Source organism: Leptonychotes weddellii, chromosome 15 (genome assembly GCF_054177405.1).
Source record: "Leptonychotes weddellii isolate Sample4059 chromosome 15, ASM5417740v2, whole genome shotgun sequence".
NCBI lineage: Eukaryota > Metazoa > Chordata > Mammalia > Carnivora > Phocidae > Leptonychotes > Leptonychotes weddellii.
Genome location: NC_138383.1, coordinates 11122893 through 11145752, shown reverse-complemented (window position 1 = coordinate 11145752; position 22860 = coordinate 11122893). Strand labels below are relative to the sequence as shown.

Genomic DNA, 22860 nt, shown 5'->3' with positions numbered 1-22860 from the left:
AGGAAATAATAGCTATTAAAGAGTTTGAGGGTTGGGAATAAACTATATTCGTGAACTATTTGAATTTTACATCACCTGAGTGTGTTTTATAGGAACCAGTGGGGAACACGATAATTTGGTATGGTTTTTAAAATAACTTCAAAATTGTTCTTTAGATAGTATAGGTTTTCCTTAAATGGCTGTATTTAGATTTTCTTATGTTTTTGTTTCTAAAGTTAATATAATATGTATCCTTTGCAGAGTTGGGCTTGTAGTTCCCCAAAAATAAAAACAACAATTTCGGAAGGCTGTGTAATATTTTTAATTATATCAGCAGGTTCTAATTGTCTGCATACCTGGTAACACCCTAGACCACTACTATCTGCTAGAAAGCCGTACTCTCCTCACATCTTATATTACGCCTTTCCATAAAGCTACCAGAATACTCACTTGCCCTATATCTACTTACCTTCCCCTAAAACGCAGGAACCCAGAAAAACACACAGGAAAAGTGAGCATGACTGCCGTGTGGAGATTATAGTGTGGTCTGGGTTGTCCATGTGCTCTCCTTTGAAGACTTTGAATGTGTTTTCCCATTTCTTTTGTGCCTCGAGCCTGCCTTCCCTGGGTTTTATGCCCACTTTTTCCTTCCTTCCTGGCCCAGCATTAGCTAGCTCAGCTGGGCACTGGTGATTTTTGGCCCGGACCCAGGGCAGTTGTAGCTCTGTGTTGGGGGTGGCGCAGCTGTGAGCCCCGTCCAGCCCTTACTTTCGAATGTCACCCACAGCACCCACCTACACAGAGGGGAGACTTGCTCACATGCTCTCATCAAAAGTGAAAATTAGAGCAGGCCCAGACAGCTCTGACCCTGCTTACTTTCTAGTACTATTTTGGTCACTATTTACATTTGCTGGTGAGAAAGCCGAGGCTTTTTTTGTTCCTCAAAACCCTTTTGAAGCCCCATGGCGCAGCAGAAATTATATGTTGTCTGGGCTCTACCACTCAGAGGGAAGAGTGCCGTAAGTACACAATGAGGATGGTGGTGTGGATAACCCTGGCCTGTTTATGTGACTCTCCCAAGCATTCGTAATAGGCCGTATTTCAAAAGTCTTTGGAAGTCTTCCTGCTTGGGATATAAGCAGTATTAGACATCATTTTCTCCAGGCTACTTTCCACCTGACATACAAATACTGAATACTTTAGTCTCCTCAGAGATCTAAAAGAGGTGGTTGAAGAAGTGTTTATTTCTTGTTCAACTATTCATCTTCTGTGGGTCTTCTCCATGAGTTATGGGGGAAAGTACAATTACCCTGTGAGGGCAAGAACCATTAATTTCATGCCCTGATTCCCTCACGTACAGCACCTCAGAATTGTTCCGTTGAGCACAGTGGGCCTTGGATACATAATCGTCAAATGGGCACCAGATGATAGGGTCCCACTCAATGTGCCTTCTCCGTGCAGAAGACAGAGGGGAGTGAGGAGGGTCACTCCATCCAGCATGCCAAGATCAACGTACAAAGAGAACTGCAGCCAAGAGTGGAAGCCCAGGAGGCAGGGTGAAGACAAATGTTAGGGGATATTCCCAGGGAAGAGTAAACTATAACAAGTCTCCAGTCAGGGACGTTGGGGTGCAGGGCTCCCCCAGGACCACCCACCTGCTTCAGGTCCCTGGATCAAAGACAAACAGAAAGCAAAAGTATGTCCATAATAAGCCATAGAATGGTGCTCTGGAGTCCCTTGAATATGTCTTGCCTTAGATGAAATTGCCTTTAGGAACAATTTAAATTTGTTAAGAACAATACAAATGGAATAAGAGTATGTGTCCAGTTTAAAGTCACTGTCGGACTAGGGTGACCTGAAAATCAAGGCCCCTTCTGAGTTTCCACCAGGGGACAGGAGAGAAGCTATCTCCACTAAGCAGGATTATAGGAAGAGTGGGAGACAGAGGATGGGGGCTCCCATGATCACGCTCAGTGAGTCCTACGAGTTCAACGTGCTGGTTTCATATGTGTAGGGAAAAAGCCATGGTGTGAGTAGTGGTTATGTCTGGGTGCAAGGAGTATGGAATTTTATTTTCCTCTTTATGCTTGTTGATTTTCCTTCAATTAGCACGTATTACTTGACAATCAGAAGTCACACATAAAAATGGGGGCGGGGGGGGAAGTAAAACAAATGTTTGAAATTGATATTAGGTCCTAGAACAAAGTTTCATCTACTAGTGAGAGGTGGAGAGGTCTTAGCTATTCAGCAGTTGGGCTAAGAAGCCATGCTAGCAATAAATCACTGAGGAAAGAATTTTTAAAAATTAATTTAAAACATTGGATTTCCTAAACCACATCTTTTTCAAGGATACTGATCATGTAATGCACTAAAACGAGTTTTATCCATTTTGAAAAGAAACAACACTCACCTGAAGCTGTAGGTGTTTGGTTTGTGGTGGTTCATTTCAAAGGGGCCATGCTGGCCTTCCAGTTTTAGTTCCAGGCATAATTCATTAGTAAAGGAAAGTCTTTGATGAAAAGTTAAGGTTGAAAAAATATGTTTTGGCTAAGCTCTGCCAAGAACCAGCCTTGGTTTTTTGGGTTTTTTTGTTTTGTTTTGTTTTGGTTTTGTTTTTGTTGTTGTTGTTTGCTTAAAAATATTTTTTTTAACTGTTTACATCCCTACTTTAAGTGCGATGGGTCCAACCTAGTTCATGAAATCATAGTTCACCTTGCACATCATTGTCTCTGATTAAAGCTGATTTGAAAGCTGTGGAAACATTACGGTCTTTTCTTTGTATTTATCATGTACTACTGATATCATGTACTACTGTACAGTGATTGAGGGAAAACACATTCCTGACAATAGCAGTTGTTAATCCAGTCATTCAAAAAAAGTTTTAATCTTTTTCATTCTCTTAACTCACGTGGGAAACACAATCTTAAAAAAAAAAAAAATCCAGTTGGAAACTTCTGAAACTTTCACCTTTTTTCTGTGTGTGAGCTCTACACCTGGTGTGGGGCTCAAACTCATGACCCCAAGATCAAGGGTCACATGCTTTACTGAGTGAGCCAACCAAGAACCCCTCTAAAACTTCCTCTTAAAAAAGCAACATAAACCATCAAGTTAAAGGTCTCATAATTTCATCATGAATGTAATTTTTGCTACATATTTAGGAGCATCAATGTTCGTGTTCATTATTGTACTTTCAGACCGGAATTCGGAAATAATTCACATTTTCTCTGCCCCCACTGTCAGTAAATTTCACTTCACAGGAGAATGAGCTTTTTAACACAGTGGTCTTTAAAATTCTTCAATGCCAAGACCAGCCCCTGCCCTCATGGGAAATATGGCTAGAAGAAGAGACAGATGCCAGTCAAATAAAACAATCACAGACATAAATATAAAAATTATGATCCTGATGGAGCTACCAAAGAGAGGCCCATGGTGCTCCGGGAGGTCATCCTAGCAGGCCGGACTGGAGAAGTTGCTCTACAAGAGTGATGTTTAAGCTGGGTTCTAAAGGATGTGTGGAGAGAGATCATTAAGTATTAAGCGGCAAAATCATGCTCCAGATAGAAAGGAATATGTAAAGCCCCGTGGTGGAAGCAAGATGGTAGGTGTGCCAAACTCAGAGAGCCAGTGTTGCTGCAGGGGTGGGCAAGGGCAGTGCATGGCAGAGACAGACCAGGGGGCAGGAGTCCTAGAGGCAGTGCCTGAAGACTACGCATGAACCTTTGGAATATTTCCAGGAGAGGAGGACATGACCAGATACTCTACAGCAAGTATTTATTGAGCCCCTTCTAATATGCCAAGCTCTATCCTAGGTCCCTGAAATTCAGTGATAAATAGGATCCATTCCTGGCCTTCATAGGGTCTTCTAAATAAAAGAGAAACAGAAAAGAAAGAAGAAAAGGATCAAATGGTAATAAGTGTTCTGCAAAGACCTTAGGTGGGATGTCGTAAAGGATGACCAGGTGTCCAGTTTCGGCTGCATGGTCAGGAAAGGTGTCCCCAAGCAAGTGATTATGATCTGAGACTAGCTGCAAGAAGTTGACCATGTGAAGGTCATGGGGAAAATATTCCTGAAAGAAGGGAAGAGCTAGTTACAAGTCTCAACGGTGGTAATAAATTTGGTGATGTTCAAAGAACAAAAGGAAGCCAGTGTGTGGCTGGACCAGGAGGACAAGAGAGAGGCTGGTACAGGAGGCCTGAGGGACAGGTGGTCGTGAGGGCCTCACCCGCCTCGGGGGAGGTAGGATATTATTCCAAGTGTAACGTGAAGCCCCTGGAGAGTTTTGAGCAGGTGAGAGCCATTCACACTTGAGTGGGTCAAGCTGTCTACCGCGTGCAGAAGGTGTAGGAGGGAGATGAAGGGAGACCAGAGGCTACTGCGGGAGTCTTCAGGTGAAAGGCGGCCATGGCTCAGATGCGGCTGGTGGAAGCAGAGGCGGAGAGAAGGGGGCGAGTTGTGCATGTTGTAAGGTAGAGGCAACAGAACTTACTGATGAATGGCATGTGGCGGGGGGGCTAGGGGAAGAAGGGATGCAATGGTAACTTCTTATATGCCTTTTGAAGTCATAACTGGCTGCTCTGTGGAGACTAGGCCGATAGGAGCCTCCAGGAGCGAGTGGAGACCAGAGAGCAAGCTCTGACAACGCAGTCCGAGAATGTCAATTGAGATGGCACCACGTGGACCCAAGCAAAAGTATTGAAGGCATTGAATCCACAAGGCTTAGTGAGGAAAACCAGGACTCTGTGGGGAGGGGGGTAAGTGAGATAAAAGCAAGTTGTCGAGGAAACCTCCTGAGCTTTTTCCTTGGAGATAACGGGCTGGATTGTGTGGCTGATGCTGGTGCTGTTCGTAGACATGGGGAGAAGTCGATCAGGACGTTACTCTGGCAGCAGTGAGCTGGAAAGGAGAGACCTGTGAGTGTGTTCATAGCCCAGATGAGAATCAGCAAGCACAGTAACAGTGGGCTGGAGAGGAGATGCAGTCAGAAGGCAGGTAGATGATCCACCAGGAGGTTTAAGGGTAGGGAAAATTCAGGCATGTCTTCGAGCTTCCTGATTCAGATGACTGGGGGAACATGGGTTCCATTAATCTAGCTCCGAATACATAGGGAGATAAATAGGTTTAGGCAAAGGGGCGGGGTGGGTAGGAGGATAGGGAAGAAAGTAGGAGAACTGATAATAACATCCAGTTTTGTACGTGCTAAGCCTGGGACATGCGTCATTGGTATCTAGGAAGTAATTATGTATGAGTTTGAGCATGGCACAAAAGTGCATCTCCTCTTCACCGAATTAAGTGTAAACTCAGCCTGGCGTTCAAGGTCAAGGCCCCTGTGCCCTGACCTTGACTCTGTTCCTCGCCTTCCCAGAGGCTGCTCCTTTGGACTGCAGGTCCATTTTCCTCTTATTTACCTTTGCAAATGCTATTTCTTTGGCAGACATTTCTTCTCCTTTCCCCACCTGCCTGTCCAAATTGCAACTATCATTCAAGGTTTCCCCCAAGTGCCACTTTCTACCTGAAGACTTCCCTGATAATTTCGTGCTCCCCCCCACCATTTCATTTTATTGTATACATATATTTTTAAATTTTATTCCGAAAATTTGCACACCTACCCGAAGTAGAGATTATGGTACTCTATACCCACCTTCAATAATTATCCATCATCATGCAGCTTCAGTAATTATCAAGATCTGGCCACATGTACTTTATCTTTTCTCCCCATTTTCTTCGCTAACATACTTTAAAGCAAATTCCAGACGTCATGTCGTTTTACCCTGGATGTTCCAGAATGCCTCTCCAAAAATGTGGACATTATCTCACACGGTCATGGCCACTGTCATACCGAAGAAAATTAGCAATTGTCTTTTAGTATCATCAAATGCCTGCTTCATAACTAGGTATCTCCATTTGAATTTAAAATGCCATTTTGCAGTTGACTTGTCTGAATCAAGATCCAAACAAGATCCAAACATTACATTTGGTGTTTATTTACCTTATATCTTTTTCAATTAAAAGCAGACCCTTTCTCACTTTTTACTCTGTGCTATCAACTTCTTACAGAAACAAAATCCGTGGTCCTGTACAATGTCCCCCATTCTGTATTTATCTGCTTGCTTCTTTGTGGTGTCCTTGAACTCCTTTGTCTGTCCTCCCTCTTCTCTTTTGTTTTCTCAGTTGGATGCTTAAGACACTTCTTAAGTGTCTCAGTTGGACACTTAAGACTCCTGCTTTTTTTGTCCTTATTGCATACCTCCTGTGATAGTGTAAGCTCCTTAAAAAGTAAGACCACGTCTTACCCAACTTGGTGCTGCTTTCCAAATGAGGGCTAATATATTGTCTACACTTTAAAAACATTATTCAGTGGAATTATTTAGAAAGAGTTTTGATTCCTCTTGGGAAAATGTAAACTGGAGTTATTCTCAATGTGAAGAAATTTATACTAGGATTAAGTTGCCAGAGAAATCTCAGTGATGTAGGTCACTGTTTCCTAATTGGCACTGAAAGAATTGTAGACTAACTTAAAGTGGCCCATTCTTATATCTGAAGAGTCTTAAATTTGAAGCATTATAAAACACTTAAGTGAAATTTCCAAGCCCCCTCCATAGTCTCTGGGTCCCCACAGAAGTGATTTCAGAGATCAATTGTGTTGCGCATTCAGCATGAAAACTAGGTCACTAATCATTTTTCTGATCAGGAGAATTTAATTTTGCTTAGTAGTTCAGAAATCAGACTGAAAGACTATAAAAACACTATCACGTGTATGCTTTGTTGTTGATAACTAACTGCAATCCAAGCTTTAATAACTAAAAGGGAGTGGAAGAAACTTCAAAAGGTTGCATGATAAATGTTTTTGACAATGTGTCAGCTGAACATTAAACAGGATCTTTGTAAATCCTCTCATTCTAAGTGGTTTAAACAGAAAGTTTTAAACTTCTTTCTTTGTAAGTATTGGCTCCAGATATCACAGTATCTTAAGGTTGAAAGAAAGAAAGAAAGAGAAAAATACTTTCTGTGGCATATATAATTTCCATCCCCTCTGTGAATGTGGGAATGCCGGAAACAGGCTCACCTAAGGATCTCTGCCTCCACGTCTTGGGCATCTTCTCTTTCATGGTCTAGGAATACGCCAGCGTTTTACTGGAATGACTGCCTTTATAACCTATATGAGCATGGACACAAAATGATAGAAATGCAAATGGATACATATAATTGTAATACTCTTCAAATGCCAACTTTGGAGAAAATCTCCAAGTTTACAGATTGTCGCACAGTGAGAATGCTGTTGGTCCTTACGTGGACAAAATGAAGTCTAGAACTAGGTAGTACAAAAGGAATGTGCATGCATGCGTGTGTATGCTTCAGGGTGTGTGCGTGCGCACATGCACTACAGTGTTTCAGAGAGAAAACATGGAAGACAAAGGAAGTTCCTTGGTGTGTATGAGTTCCTTAGGGTTGCCATCACAAAGGACCAACAACCAACTGGCTTAAAACAGCAGAAAGTTATCATCTCACAGTTCTAGAGACTAAATGTCTGAAATCAAGGTGTCAGCAGGGCCGTGCTAAAGTTTCCAGGGAAGAATCCTCCCTTGCTTCTTTACCTTCTGGTGTTTCCCAGCAATCTCTGGTGTCCTTGACTTATAGATGCATCTCTGTCCAGTCTCTGTCTCTGGTTTCACATGGCCAACCTCTTCCCTCTTCTTCGTATAGGAAGACCAGTCATACTGGATTAAGGGCCTACTCTAGTCCAGTATCACTTCTTCTTAACTAATTCCATCTTCAAGAACCCCATTTCCAAATAAAGCCATTTTTTGAGGTTCTGAGGTTAGGACTTCAACATGTCTTTTTGAGGGCATGTAATTCAACCCAGAATATGGCGTAATGCCCTTCTTTTGTGACACCATACTCTGATAGGCAAACCACTGGCATCATTTTTACTATTGAATCTGTGACACGGAAACTTTTTTCCTCCTGCCTTCTATACATTTTGATTCATTAAGTTAAAGACTAAATATCTTAAGACCAAACCCAGATCATTTCCAGTCATTGAAGGCTTTTGAAGGAAAGTAGCATTAGCATAGACAGTTTGGAGGTATTCTAGATAAGATGAAGAAAGGAACAGAGGCCCTCAGGGCAGTGTGGGGGGATGGATAGAGGGGAGGCAGAGAGGCAGGTGCTCAGGCAGCACCATTCCCTCCTCGAGGGTCCCTGGACCTGGGGCCATTTCCTCTCTTTATGACTTTCTAGCTGGAAAGCTTGGGCAATCTGTAGCAGCTTTAGCTGCCTCCCAAGTGAGGCTTCTCAGAGAGTTATTGTGAAAAGAAGTGGAGTATTTAAGGCTCCTAGCCTGATGAAGGAGCTGACATGTTAGCACAGCATCTGACCTGTGGGAGCTAACATGTTAGCACAGCACCTGACCTGTGGGATCTGACATGTTAGCACAGTACCTGACCTGTAGGAGCTAACGTGTTAGCTTTGAGTTAGTATGCTGAGCACAGTAAGCAAGACTATGGAGGGATTTGGAACTAGGTAGAAGAATGTTAACCTTGACAGGGTTAAGAGATGGTCAGGCATTTATGTTTTTGGAGATGGAGAATGGCAATAAAAAGATAGTCTTTGAGAAAAATTTGTCTTCCAGGGGGTTGCAGTGAGTTCACAGCCGGGAAAAATATGGAATCGCACTGTGCAAAAATGAAGGCTGAAGTAAGAGTGCCTTCAAATAGAAATTGAAGGAACTCGGGCAACTAACCGGGACTGAGAATTGAAAGAGGGACAGCCCACGGAGGGCCGTGAGTTTAAACCTGGGTGGCGGCAGAAAGAGGGCTGTGTCACTGATGGGCAGGACAGTGGGGAGGGAAGCTGGTGGAGGAGGAACACCATGAGTTTGGTCTTGGACTTGATAGTCTGAGATGATGGTGAGCAGCTATGTGTACACAGAGACAGTGGGAGACACCACACCAGAGGACATGCGAGATGTGTGTGGAGATGAGCTTTAGGGCCCTCAGCAGGAAGGTCCTTGCTGGAGCTGGGGGCCACTGCCCGCGGGACAGGGGACACTGGTGTCGTGGTGTGCACTCCACCTCTGACACTCAACTCAAGATCTCACTGCCCCGAAGTGCTTCCTTCATGATCTCTCTCTCGCTCGTGGTCGTCACTGGCATCGTATTACCACTGAATCTGTCTCACACAGAAATGTATTTTCTCTCTTCCTTCCCATATATTTTAATTCTGCTCTGTCTGTCCCCTGCCCTTAGTTAATGACAGCCCCCAGCCACCTCCGCAGGGAGCCCCGTAGCCATTCCTTCATCTGCCTTCTCTCTTAGCCGGCACGTCCCTTCTTCAGTTTTAATAGAGGAGACAATCACGGTTTGTTGGAATGAATGCTGCAGGCTCAAGGGATCACGCGTGTGACTGATTAGCCATTTTAAGAAAGTCGAAATTGAAATGAATGACTTATGGGTGCTCCCTCTTCCCTGGGCTTGTGCAGAAGAGGGATGGTCTGCAAGACGTCAACACTTTTCACTCTGTCGCCCTCTTCCATGATCCTGAAACATCCTAGCTGTGGTTCTTGAGCTTGATCCTCGATTTCTACTACCTGAGATAAGAACCTGTGATTTGGATTTCCTGAGTAGAAAAATACTTGCTACTTGAAGAGGAGACGTGGGTCAGGTCAGGAGGGTGTTTGTGTGACTAGGGAAACATTGATAAGGTGCGTCAGGAGATGCCAGCTTCCTCAGGTCATAGTCTTGGAATAACATGACTTCTGTTCCTAGAACTTGTGTTAAGACCAGGAAAAACCAACATTTTTAAAAGTGCATTTTTAGGACTTTTAAAGGAAGTTCTTTAGGAATTTTAAAAGCCTGAAAATAGGTGAGAAAAAGAGAAGAGAGATTAGGTAAAAACTTTCTTCTTCTCGGGTGAAAACGCTATTCTTGTTTTTCATACTGGCCACAATAATTTTGCCTTTCATGCTGAATCAGTAGCCTACTACATACTATAGCAATGGCTCACGTCCAAGTGCAATTTCTTACACATGTGGTTTGTTGCAACAAGGACTAGAAACTTTCCACCTGAAAGGAATCTTGCCTGATGTGAAGAGTAACATATGTATGGGGTTAACACCCCCAAAGATCTCCTTTTCTTCATACCAATATCACCAGAGACTGAATTATGAGGGTTAAAAAAGAAAAAAAAAAAGTGCTTGCTTGGAATGTGAAAAAAAATTAAAAACCTGAATGTAAGCCATAAAATATATATATATACTGTTGTGTTTTAAATACATTAGTGGCCTCTGCAGTGACTGTGGTTCTGGTTTTCTTTAGATCTCTAGTATGAGCCCGTTCTCCATCACTGTAGAATCACTAATAAAACTTTCTTATGGTTTGTTATTCATCCTGGGTAGGTCTAAATGAAGAAATCACTTTGAAAGAAATCTTGACTGGCATTTCAGTTGAAGACTTGTTACTTTTGTTAGTAGATTTAGCCTATTAAAAAAATAAAATCAGACAGGAGCTATAGTGGCCTCTGTAAATAGCCAGTGAGACCACCCAGGAAAAATGTCCCTCTGCCATTGTGTCATCTTCCCTCCCCCCCAGAGTTAGATCTCCTCATCTGGGAGACAGGGCTTGGTCTTCCTGCTGTATCCCAGTTGTTCAAGATGTGCTTTAAAAAAAGTCTATAAATCTGACATAAAAGTAGTGAGATTTTGTTGCTTTTCTTTCATTTTCCCTAGCTTTCAGTTAGCCATAGTAGAAAGAAAATCATCTGCTGTTTCTGTGTCCATTGACATGCCAAGGAAAACCGACTCGTCAGAAATAATGTCGGCACCGTTTGTAAACTGAATTGAAGTAATGCTACTTACACAAATGTGGGCGTTATTAAAAAGGCAATTAAGGTTTAAATGAGAGTCATGCCTATATCCCCTTCATAATTATTGTCTCTTCCCTGTAGTCACAGATCAGGTGTCATTTCCGGTTGATAGATAAACCAATCGGGATGATGGTTTATATCAGGATTTTATAATCTTAATAGATATTTTATGACACAAACTTTTAAATCATCTTACATGTTTTAAATGGAAAACAGACCACTTCCATTAAAAAATAAACCTGGAATTTTACTGTCTATAAATTATATCTTAATAAAAATATAAATAAGCCTTCCCTTTCCAATTATCTTCTCCTTAGGTCAAAATATGAACATCACTCCTTGCTTCCTTAACTTTATGTTCAGAATACACATGGGGAAGTCCTTCTATATCTCTCCTACCCATTGAATGATGAATGAATCATGTCTTCTCTGAAGTAAGATAGCCAATTCAAACCTATGAAAGGAAGGATATGGTGACTTCATGTTTTTTAAGTAGGAAAAGCTTAACATTTTTTTTAGTTTCTCATTATGGAAACTTTGGAACATACACAAAAGTAGGGGGAATAGTATGCAGAACCCCCATGTACCCATCAATTTTCAACAGTTTGCCAGGTGGACTTCTTTTGGGCAGCATCTTTGGTACAGATACTTGGCTTTTTTGCTTATTAAACTCCTTGGCTGTGCAGAGCTTGCTGCTAATGAGGCCCCTTCTGCATTTCACCCAGCAGAGGCTCGTCTGCTTCCTCGTTTCATGACCACAGACCTAACCCAAAGTCTTCAAAATCAATGACTTTGAGGACCCCAATTTTATATTTATACAGGGCAAAACTTAATCCATGATTTTTTGGTCTACATATGCTTTACCCCAGTTTCTTCAAATAAAAGAACTCTACACTATTCGAGATTCCCACTTCCCAGAGAACATGTAGAACACGGTCTATGGGAGAGAACCAAGGAAAGGGTCCATTTATCCTTTGCCCCTCAATGTACGGCAGGCTCAGAAAAATGTGCCCATAGGCCTCGTGATGATTTGTGAAAAAGTCAGACATAGGCATTTTGCCAAAACTTGGCAACACAGGATGAGGCAGAATGTAAGCATAAAACGCATTAAATTTCAAGTCAGTGAGAACTGGTTTGAAAACTCTTAAAAAGAGGGAAGGCATACTCCTACAGTCTACCTAACAAAATGGAAGAGCTCACTCTGCTGACAGTGTTTCCAGAAGTGACTCAGGAGAGGGAAGCTTTTTCCTCTTGATTCTATTTTGATTAGAACGTAGTTTTCCAAATTTCTCACAACGGAGGTTTTGGTAAAGATGGGGAAGTAGAGAGTTTGAGATGGTAGTCTCTGGTGACAACCTGGAGGTCAGATATTCTGGGTGATGAGCTGAGGACAAATTTGCTTGCCCAGACAGCCTACTGAAAAAGGATCACAAGGTGATAGCTCTCATGGGCCAGAATGGATGCCCACCCCCACCTCCATCTGTGGAGCTGGCCGAGAGGTTGGCTAAGGGCAAGGTCAGATCTCTAGAAAGGCTTCTGGTCACACCAAAAGACTAAGTCTGAAAGCCTCTGTCCTATGCCTTGTATACTGGGAACATTCTGTCTATCTGTCTATCTATCTATCCATCTATCTAAGCAATCTCTCTACCCACTGTGGGGCCCAAACTCATGACCCCAAGATCAAGAGTCATACACTCTTCTGACTGAGCCAGCCAGATGCCCCATTTCTTTTTTATCACTATAGCACAGGGTTTCTCCCTTCCAATGACTTTTTCCTTCATAGAATAACTTGTTAACCACTTTATAATTGAAACGAACTCGTTTCATTTATTCATTATTAAAAGGCATGTATCTGCCATCATTTCATGTTTGTTTAATTGATTGAGAACTGCCAGAGAAACTTTGGTTTTCAGTAAGACTACAAATAAGTCCTTAATGCATTTTACAAGTTGAGTGCTTTGCTTTGAATCGTGTTTATAAATTTTATGAAAATAACATCGACTCTAGTACTCTTTCTTTCCCCCCAAACCAGCAGCAAAGCTCTAGTCCTGACACAGGTGCTATTTAATGGGGACGTTAGCCACCAGCCCTTCTCACCCTGCAAAGTCCATTGACATGTATAATCTTTCAGACTTTAATTTGCCCTAATTATTTTCATATTTTAAACAAACAAATCAAATTATCTTATAACATGCTCCCTTTTCAAGAGTGTGGTATACCCTCATTGTTCTTGCAAAGCTTATTATGTCATTTACATTTTTCTTCTGGAAAGTGTCATTCTTTCTTCCCGACCACCACAAAGCACTCTGAAAGTCGGCACAGTGTAGCTTCCTACAGCAAGCTGACTTACATGGCATTTAAAGACAGGTTTAATTGGGAGAAAAGAACTGCCTTTTCAGTAATGATGCAAGTTAACACAGCAGAGCTGAGAGATGAGGAATAATTTTGCAGAATAAACAGTTTAACCGTGCAAGTTGGATTGTTTTATATTTGTGACCCAATGTTGGACATTCTGTTCTTTCATTATCATGGGCTTTTCTCAGGAATAAACCAAAAGTTGTGATTTTGTGTGTGTGTGTCAAATGTCAGATCTGAAGGCTTTTGAATAAAGAAGCCACAACTTGAAAGAATGTTCCTTCTTGTACTGATTGAGTAATCGTGGTCACTTTCACACTGTCCTTATGTCAGATCCTGAGGTTGGAACTCTAATGGCCTAATAATTTTTTAGAATATGAGACTAGGAACAGCTGCCAATATAAACCATCATTTTCCTTTCATCTAAGTACATCTGAACTTTTTTGAAAGTGGTATATTATTTGGTTACTTTTCCAATTTTTTAAACTGATTTTTTAACAGATAATAAAAGTAATTTCTAGACATACTGCTTTCTCTGATTAACCTTCAAAAGGTCACGTCTTACATCTTTAAATTACGAGCAAATTTGGAAAATGGTACCTTTTTAAAAAGCAAATGTAATTTCACTTCTAGTTTGATAACATTGATAAAATATGGTTAACTTAGACTTTTCACTGTGTGGAGTGTGGAGAAAGATCAGATGTAATTCTGTGACCCGTCCTGTTAGAAACGCTTTCAGCTAGAGTCCCGTAAGGCTCAATTCTCAGCTGCCCCCTCACCCCCAAGTTCTCACCGGCCCCCTTGGCCTCCTCCCCCTCTGCCTGCTCTTCCGTGGGCTGTCAGCCATGATTCAGATTCTTAAACCTCTTCGCTTTTGACTTACTTCCCCAAGGAAGTGTCCTATTTGCACCTAGTCTGAGACCCCTCTCCGCTGCTCAGAACCCCCTCCCACTGTGACTGGTCCTCTGTGAAGTCCCACCAGCACCTTAAACTCAACTTGTCAAAAACCAGCCTGCCTCCACTGCTCTGGCTCCTTGTCCCTCCAGTAGTCCGCGGTGTCTATTCTGTGGTCGTCCAGTGTCAAAGCCTTGTGGTATCTCGGAGTCCCTCTTTCCCTTGACGCCCCATTCATGATTCTGCCACCGCCACCCCCAGCCCTCCTTCAAGCCCTCCTGTCCCGTCTGGCCTGTGCTTTTGCAGCAGCCTCCTTACTTGAGCCCTGGCTTCACTCTGCAGAGTTAGTCGCTCACAATTCAAGGGAAAAAATACCGCAGCATGAACAGGGCCAAATACTGCCACAGGATGGGGAAGAAAACTGGCTTCCGGCTTGGGCATTTGGGAGGGAACAAGTGACTGATGAAAATGGACTCGGGAGCGTGGAGGAGACAGCTGGCCGGTGTGACGGGGATGCCCAGAGGGTAGAGAGGAGGACAGGGGACGCTGCGTGTGGCTGCTCCCAGGGTCCGCTACCACACGAGGCGGAGGGAGACGAGGCAGGGAGCAATGTTTTGTTTAAGACAACAGAGATGCACATCTCCTTTATTTTCTTCTATGAAATAAAAATAAAAACTCGGGGCACCTGGGTGGCTCAGTCGGTTGAGTGCCAGACTCTTGGTTTCAGCTCAGGTCATGATCTCAGGGTCGTCGGGCTCCGTGGTCTGCGGGGAGTCTGCTTGAGGATTCTCTCTCCCTCTCCCTCTGCCCCTCACCTCCCCCGCCCCCATGCATGTGCATGAGCACGTGCTCTCGCTCTCTCTCAAATAAATAAATAAATAAATCTTTAAAAAAATAGAATAAAGATAAAAATTAAAACTAAAAAAAATACAGGAAGTGGTGTATTTTTTATTGTGGCAGAAAGCAGACAATATATTACCACAAGTAACAACAATGTCATATATATACATATATAATATATGTCTAGCTATAGATATTTGGAAGGTATAGTTGTATCTTCTCTGTTTCGAGAAACATAATAACCTTTAGTTGAATGTGCTGCATTCAGGACGTTTGGAAGCCCTGATGATTGAAGTACATTTCCTCAGGGAGGATAGCTCAAATATTTATTAGCTCCTTCCACAAACATGAATTCAGTGTCAAGTGTGTGCCAGGCGTCGAGCTGGTCTGGCACTAGGCTTGCAGGCCTGAGGGGGAGAGAGCCCCGAGCTGCTGCTTATGCTCTCAGTCCTGCATGGACACGGACGCTGATTCTCTGAAGCACTAGAAGGGTAAAAGCCCTGAGGAGTCCATTCTTAGCTCTCAGGATTGACGCCATCAAGCAGAGCAGGTGGGGAAGCTTGCAAGCAGAGAAAAGAGAAAAATAGGTACAGAGGGAGAAGGAGGCAGCGCGAATAGCAAAATGTACAGAATGTGAAGTTAATGTTTTAAAATTCCAGTCCAGTGCCTGAAAACCAGCCACGGGGACCTGAGCAGGCTACGGAACCTCGCCAAACCTCAATTCTGTGCTCTCCAACGCAGAGGAAGCAGCATCTACTGCCCAGGATTGCAGTGAGGGTTAAAAATAAACCCCACACAGTCAGTGATAGCCGCCCTGGTTATTGATCCTGGCCACAGCCCCGCAGCGGGACGCCGAGGCTTCACGGGGCTCAGCCTGGCCAGAACCAGAAGACAGAGGTCCCTGCAAGCCACGCTCAGGACTTTGAGCTGTATCTCAGGGACGCTGGAGTCTTGTTCAAGCATTTCAGTGGGGCGCTGACATAATTAGATTTCGGTTTAAGAAGATCTCTCTGACAGCAGGATGAGAGTGGATGGGAGAGCAGGAAAGACTGGGAACAAAAAAACATGCAAACATTCTTCCCACTACAGTAATCCTTCCTCTCCCCAATGATGCCATCAGAGAAGCGGATATGATCCTATTTATTGGTAGCTACCAAAAGGAAAAAAGAAACTGTGACTTGATCAACAAACATAGGAACAGTTACATTCCCAGACCACAATACCAGAATTGTAAACAAGAAGACCTTCAAGCTTGTTGGCAGACTTGGTTGAATTGGGGATTTTATAGTCAAACATAATATCAAAGAGCCCCTAAAGCTTTTAACCTCATCCTCAGACCTTTTTACTTTTTAAATTAGAGGTTCTTGGCCTGGGGTTCAGCCGTGGATGGGCTTCAGGCAATCTGTAGACTCCCTGATCTCAAAGACCGAATCATAAGCATACTTTTTCCATGTGGGGAGTGACCACATCTCATTCATCAGATGCTGGCTTGCTGGATCTAGAACCCCAGAAAAGGTGAAGAACCACTATGTATATCTGTATGTAGATATACCTAGCTTCAACCCAACATCTTTGCTTGGATGTATAATGGGCATCCCAGACTTAACGTAATGCATCCCAAGCTAAACAGATGTTCTGCTCCGACCCCTCCCTTACCTTCCCCAACTGCCTTCTTCTACCTGCTCAAGCGAAAATCCTGGGGATCTTTTTATTTCCATGCTCTGCATCCACCCCTTGGGGCTGTCACTCTATCTCTAAACCCCCAACTGCCACCACCCACCACCCTGGTGCATTTCCCCATTGTCCTTCCCCAGTATGTTTCAATGCCTCTACCCTGCCTCCCTGCTTCTGCCCTTATCCCTTTTCCATCTATTCCTTACAGAAACTAAAGCAACACTTGCCCACACCCTCCAGTAGCCTTCCTTCTACCTCTGAATAAAATCTAAAGTTCTTATTTGCCCTCCAAGGCTTTGCGTGACTTAATGTGACTTGGCACCTATGATGTCCCTGATGGTTTGGCTCACCCTGTGCCCACTCTCCATGCTGACTCAAACACGCCATCTCAGGGCCTTTGCACATACAGTGTCCCCTACTTGGAAGGCTCTGCCTGCAGTTGTCCATGACTTGCTCTCTCTCCTCCTTCCAGTCGTTGTTCAAGTCATCTCAGACCACCGGTTTAATATTGCAATACCTTCCCCGACCCCAATCCAGAATATTCTCCTGGCCTGCTTTATTTCTCTTCTATACTTATCACTGATATATTACACTTATTTGCTTATTGTCTACCCCCCAATGTAATATAAGCTTCATGAGAACAGGGAATTTTTTGTTGTCTGGTTTCTTTTACTATTCTATTTCGAGTGCCTATCACAGTTCTTGACACATAGCAGGAAGTCCGTTGTCTTGATTGAATGAATTTTGAGAATTTATTTGATACCTTTGCAGTTACCATGCCATGTGTCCTTCTCCCTGTAACTTTCTGTATATCATATCCATAATTACGTCAGATTGTTTGAGTGCATTCTATTTCTTTTCGACTTCCCCTCTTTACTTAAAATAGTGATGGAGGCAATGATGATTATTGATCTCATGGTTCCTAAATTCCCCATGTTAACCTGAATTCTGTTTCCAGCAGCCACTTGGCCACTGAAAGAGCTCCTCTCCGTACACTTCTTACAGGCTCCTCAAATTCCACACCATCCTTCATGACTTAATGAAGAAATTCCTTTAAGGTTACTATTAGTGTAATTTGGAAACCTGTCATGTTAGTCCGACATTACAATTCCTAGGCTGTCACAACACTTCTCAGAGTGCAGCGTACCTTGCAGGTGGACGAGAGAGCTACATTCATTAGCGATAGCTTTATGCTTGATTGCATGCTTGTGGCTCTGTGCTGGGAATATCAGAGACATTTTTTTTTAAAGGTTTTATTTATTTATTTGACAGGAAGAGAGAAAGCACAAGCAGGGAGAGCAGCAGGTAGAGGGAGAGGGAGAAGCAGGCTCCCCGCCGAGCAGGGAGCCAGACGCGGGGCTCAATCCCAGGACCCTGGGATCATGACCTGAGCCGAAGGCAGACGCTTCACCCACTGAGCCACCCAGGCGCCCCAGAGACATTTTTATAAACGGAATGTGCTAATGTGTCTGTCTTCTGTTTGGAATTTGTGATACTGGTTATTCCTAAAGCAGAAAACACCTGGGCGTCACCTTAAAAGTTTGGTTTTGTTTGCCTGAGCTCCGGGGAAGAGCAGTAATGGCTCGAGCCGAGGCCTTTCTAATGCCAGTTCAGGTGGCAAGACTTCGTTTCGAGGATGCGAATTTTTAACATGTACGTGTTCATCTTACACCGTTTCAGGCTTTACAAGACGAACTAGAAAACCGCGCTAACCAGGTGCGATGCGCAGAGAAGAAACTACAGCACAAGGAACTAGAGTCACAGGAACAGGTAGGCACTCCCCACTGCCGCTGGGCCGGTTGGCCGGCTTCCTGTCCCCAGGCCAAGCCGCTTCCTTACTTCCCGTTGCCCCTGGGGTGCGCCGGCTGCGAGGAGCAGAATACCCCACCCCTAGTTGGCGGAAGCGGCGTGGGGACCGATCAGCTCCCATGACCGGAAGTCTGCAGGTAGGGCAGGCTCTGCTTCTCTGCCATTCCCGTGGCTCCCCCTCCCATGATGGCTTCATCCCAAACGCAATCCAAGAGGGCCACTGCAGCTCCAGGCATACCGTGCCGACCTGGCAGTGTCCAGAATGCCCTTCTGAAGAGTAAGAAGACCTTTCCCCGACCGCCGCCCCCCTCCGTGCCTCCCTTCACATCTCATTGGCCAGAACCGGTCATGTGCTCAGCCTGGCCTGTCCAGTCCCTGGCAAGAGGACTCAGAGGCCCAAGCTAGCCTAGACCGATCGGGAGGCACCTGCTGGTGAGGGACTAGGAGAGGAAAGACGGCCTGGACCGAGAAGGGGGGAAATGGAGGCTGAGTATGCAGCCAGCAGTGGCTGCCACGTCATCACACTCAGATGTATGGACATTCTCGTACTCACGTAAATCAGATTTTCTTTTGAACTTTACTTTTCCCCCTCTTTGCATTATGTTGATGAAATAAGTCTAAAATAACCAGAATAATCTGGCTATGACAGTAGCTAATGACCTATTTTATTTTCAAATGACAGGATTATTTTCATCCAGTACTTCTGGTTATAGTGAATTATTCTTTGTGGTAATTTTGACAGCTTAAACTAAAAAGTCAACAACGTTATCAATAGAGATTGTGAGTCTTGATGAAACCTTTGATAAACGCATTTTCCCCAGCCATTGGATAGAGGATTGCTAACGTTCTCCTAAGTGCCACCAGCCTTTGTGCCCAGAAAGTGCCATAGGTATGGACAGATTCTCACACTTCAGTTGTCTCGTAGAAGCATTAGGTTAGATAATTAAGACCTTGTGGGAAGAGTAAACACTGAAGTACGGCTAAGAGGGAAACTTTATTCATCTTTGCAGATGTTTACAAACAGGAACCGAGGTAGGGGATTGCACAAAATGGCAAACGTGAGCACCTAGTAGATGCTGAATATTACCGCTTAGTGCATTGACTTGACCTCCTATAATTCCTTCCTACTCTCTGACCTGTATCCTGTGTAACATATATGCCATGTATCTATGTATATATCATGTCTTATACAATGTGCATAAGTATGTATGTATGTGCACATACATGGATATATATGAATTTCCTAGAGTCTAATGTACAGTCAATAACAGGATCACAATGTAAGATGATACTAGGATGAAACATTTAATAATAACTACACTTGATCAAAGGTGTGAAGGTGACAGACACTGTCTGAGACACGATACACACGGTAGTTCCCTTGTCATGATAATAACCACATAGGGCCAGGACTATCATCCCCGTTTCACCGAGGGCACGCTAAAACCCGGAGAGGCTGAGTAACTCGTCCAAGCTCACACAAGTAGTGACTAGTAGAGGCGGATTCGAAGCCGGATGTATCAGAATTCTGAACCCTTCCTCCTTCCATGACATTTCTGGTGAATAAAAAGGCTGCACAGCAGTGACGAACGGTTGCAGATACCTGGTACGGTGGCAAATGCTGCTAACCCTCCGTGGGCCGAGCGCAGCAAAGAGCGAAGGCGACCAAAGCCGAGCAGATTTGGCTGCAGATGACGACGGCTCATGGGACGGTGGCGTAGTGTTCAGCTGCAGCCCCCATAGGCCTGCTCGCCACAGAAGGGCGGCTGAGCTCACTCTGTCTGAGATGCTCAGAACTAGAAGACCAGCTGCTTAAAGGCAGGAAATGGTGCTCCCTCCTGGGGCTCCTCCAATTTGTGATAAAATATGACTTAAGGTAAAACTTTGTTGACATCACTCTAATTCGTGGCAAAACTTCACACAGAAAATTCCATAATATATTGAGAGTAGGGAAATTAAGAAATCCCAAATGAACAATAGGGAAGGATTCAGGGGCCATTTTCTGTCTTTTTTTATTGACTTCTTTTTGATCATCAAAGTTGCTTTCATCTTTGTAGTGACAATGGCTTTTTAGACTATTTCTTGCACTAATTCCTGATATCTTCTGTTAGGGCTACAGTTTACCAAAGAAATGTCAGGAAATACCCATGGGTAAAACTGAGTATTTCGTAATCATTGCAACCATAAAATGTTGAATTCTTTCCACAAGATCCTAGGGTGTGGCTAGGATTCGATGCCAATTGTTTCAACAAAACTCAAGAGCAAATAATGGGCACATAATAAATCCTATTCCTCTATCTTTCCCTTAATTTAACTTTGGTTTTATCTAAATTTGACCCATGGCCCCCTTTCAACTTGTGACACTAATGGAAATAGTCAAAAATAATTACAAGTATCGCCATGGACATTTTGTAGGGTCTCCTTATAGATGAGCTTACTTAGGATATTTCAAATGTCGAAATTGTTGTGTAGGGTTTTCTTTTTTGCATCTGTCAAAGCAACTGTAGGACCAGTAGCCAGCCTGACATCAGCCTCTCAAATAATCAAAACAACTTCTTGGAAATTTCTTCTCTTTCTTTTCAACCAAATATTATTATCCTGATACTCGTTGCACAAAGAATCAAAATTGAGACTGGCAGAATTACAAAAGACAATTTCCTGGCCTTCCTTTTTTAACTTGCTTGCTTTAAAAAAAAAAAAAAAAAGTTTAAACTGTTTCTGCTTTTCATTTAAGAAAAATTCCTGTGTTTTGAGTCTATAAAAACAAAAAATGAATGAGGCATTTTAAAAGTTATGTTTTTAATTAAAAACAAAAAGCTGCTTCTCATCAGGTCTTGATGGGTGGTATTCTTGCTGTCCACCCCTTGCCTGCGCGCCGTCACCTCTCCCCTCACCCCAGGGGCTGCAGTCAACGGAGTCACCAAAGAAGGCTTGTTCACCCATAGTTCCAAAGGGTTAATGTGCTCTGATGCACCTTCAAGATAACACAAATAAAATGAGAAGAATACTAATTTTCTAAGTCAGCCCTATAGAAGCACGTTTCCTATAATCCACAAATAACAAAGTAATTTAAAAATCATCCTTATTTTTCTCCATACCAGGAGTTAATAAATTTCGAATTCTAGATTAGATCAAGCAAGAATCCTGTAAGTGCAGCAAGAAAAAGGGATCAGAGCTCTGAGCGAACTTCCTCATTGTGCAAGGAAACGAAGCCATCAGAAAAGGAAGGGAATCCCTAACGTGGTAGTGGTGGGCCCAGGGTAGGACTGCTCCTACCTATCCAGCTCACTCGCAGGAAATTATTTTCCGTTATATGGAGCACTCTGTAAAGTGGATAAATGCCACGCATCTCTTAGGTTCAGATATGTGTAAAACTAAATCTCATTCATGGGAGCAAACAAGATTTCATTGTTTGCAATGAGACTAAGTAATTTTCTAGCCCTGGCCAAGATAATTTGGTCTGATAAGTTACAGAAAAGAGAAGGAAGAAAAGAAATAGTCTAACATTTTACTTGGTATTTTTAACACTATACAAAGCAATATTTATCACAAAGTCCCCAAACAATGTCTGATAATAACATACATGGGACAAAACCCCTCCTTTGAGCTGAGTATCTTAAGTTTTGAAAGTATGAGTAGCTTTGATTACATTGGTCACACAGTTTCTCAGCAGATGATTTTAAATAAGTTAGTAAAAAAAACAATACCTTCAAGATCCAATAAATAAAGTATAATGCTGCGCATTTCACTCGCAGGGTCCTACTTTTTTTTTTGCACAAAGTCTCATTCTTTTGATAGGCATATTGTGCCAGGCAGTGATCGGTACTGAGAAGACACGAAGATGAATAAGTCATAGTTCTTGTCCTCAAGGAGCTTACAGTCAAGTAGAGTAGAGAACATATGTGTAAAAGGGACTTCAGGCATGGAATATAAAGGAGGGTTTTTTTTTTTCTTCTAACTGGCATAGAGGTTCAAACTCACAAGATGCAGAAAGAACACGCACGTTGTTACTGCTGTCCATCTTCCCCAAGGGGAAGGGACGGAAAGATCTCTAGCTGGTAACAGGGTAGGGTCCACCTCCCCAGGTAGGCCGTGGTTTCAGGAGCCTGTGGCCTTCAGGGGAACCAGGTCCTTGCTGAATGGTCGGGACTGGGGAGGCGAGGGGGAGCAGTACTTCTGCCAGCTTCTTGTGGAGCACATGGGCCCCTACCTCATCTTGTTGCCTGGGACTGCCCTTGGAGAGCCTGTCTGGTTTTATGGCTAGCATTTTGGGGCAGCCAGCTGGTTTAGTTCCTAGTCGTATCTGGTGTGCCCAGGCATGAAGGGTCTGGACTGCGCTGACACAAGTAATTCATAAATTGTCTTAAAATATAGAGTAAAGGCAACCTGCTGAATGGGAAAAGCTATTTGCAAATGATATATCCTATAATGGCTAACATCCAAAATAT

The 22860-nt window shown here is 43.2% G+C and overlaps 1 protein-coding gene across 1 annotated transcript in view; it reads left to right on the top strand.

Annotated features, from left to right (window-relative positions):
- Positions 1–22860, top strand: part of LOC115938207 (centrosomal protein of 112 kDa-like) — a 136185-nt gene that overhangs the window by 73932 nt on the left and 39393 nt on the right. The window contains exon 4 of the mRNA XM_081804655.1: positions 18284–18373. Within this exon, the coding sequence (XP_081660781.1) occupies positions 18284–18373 (90 nt within the window). The remainder of the gene's footprint in view (positions 1–18283; positions 18374–22860) is intronic.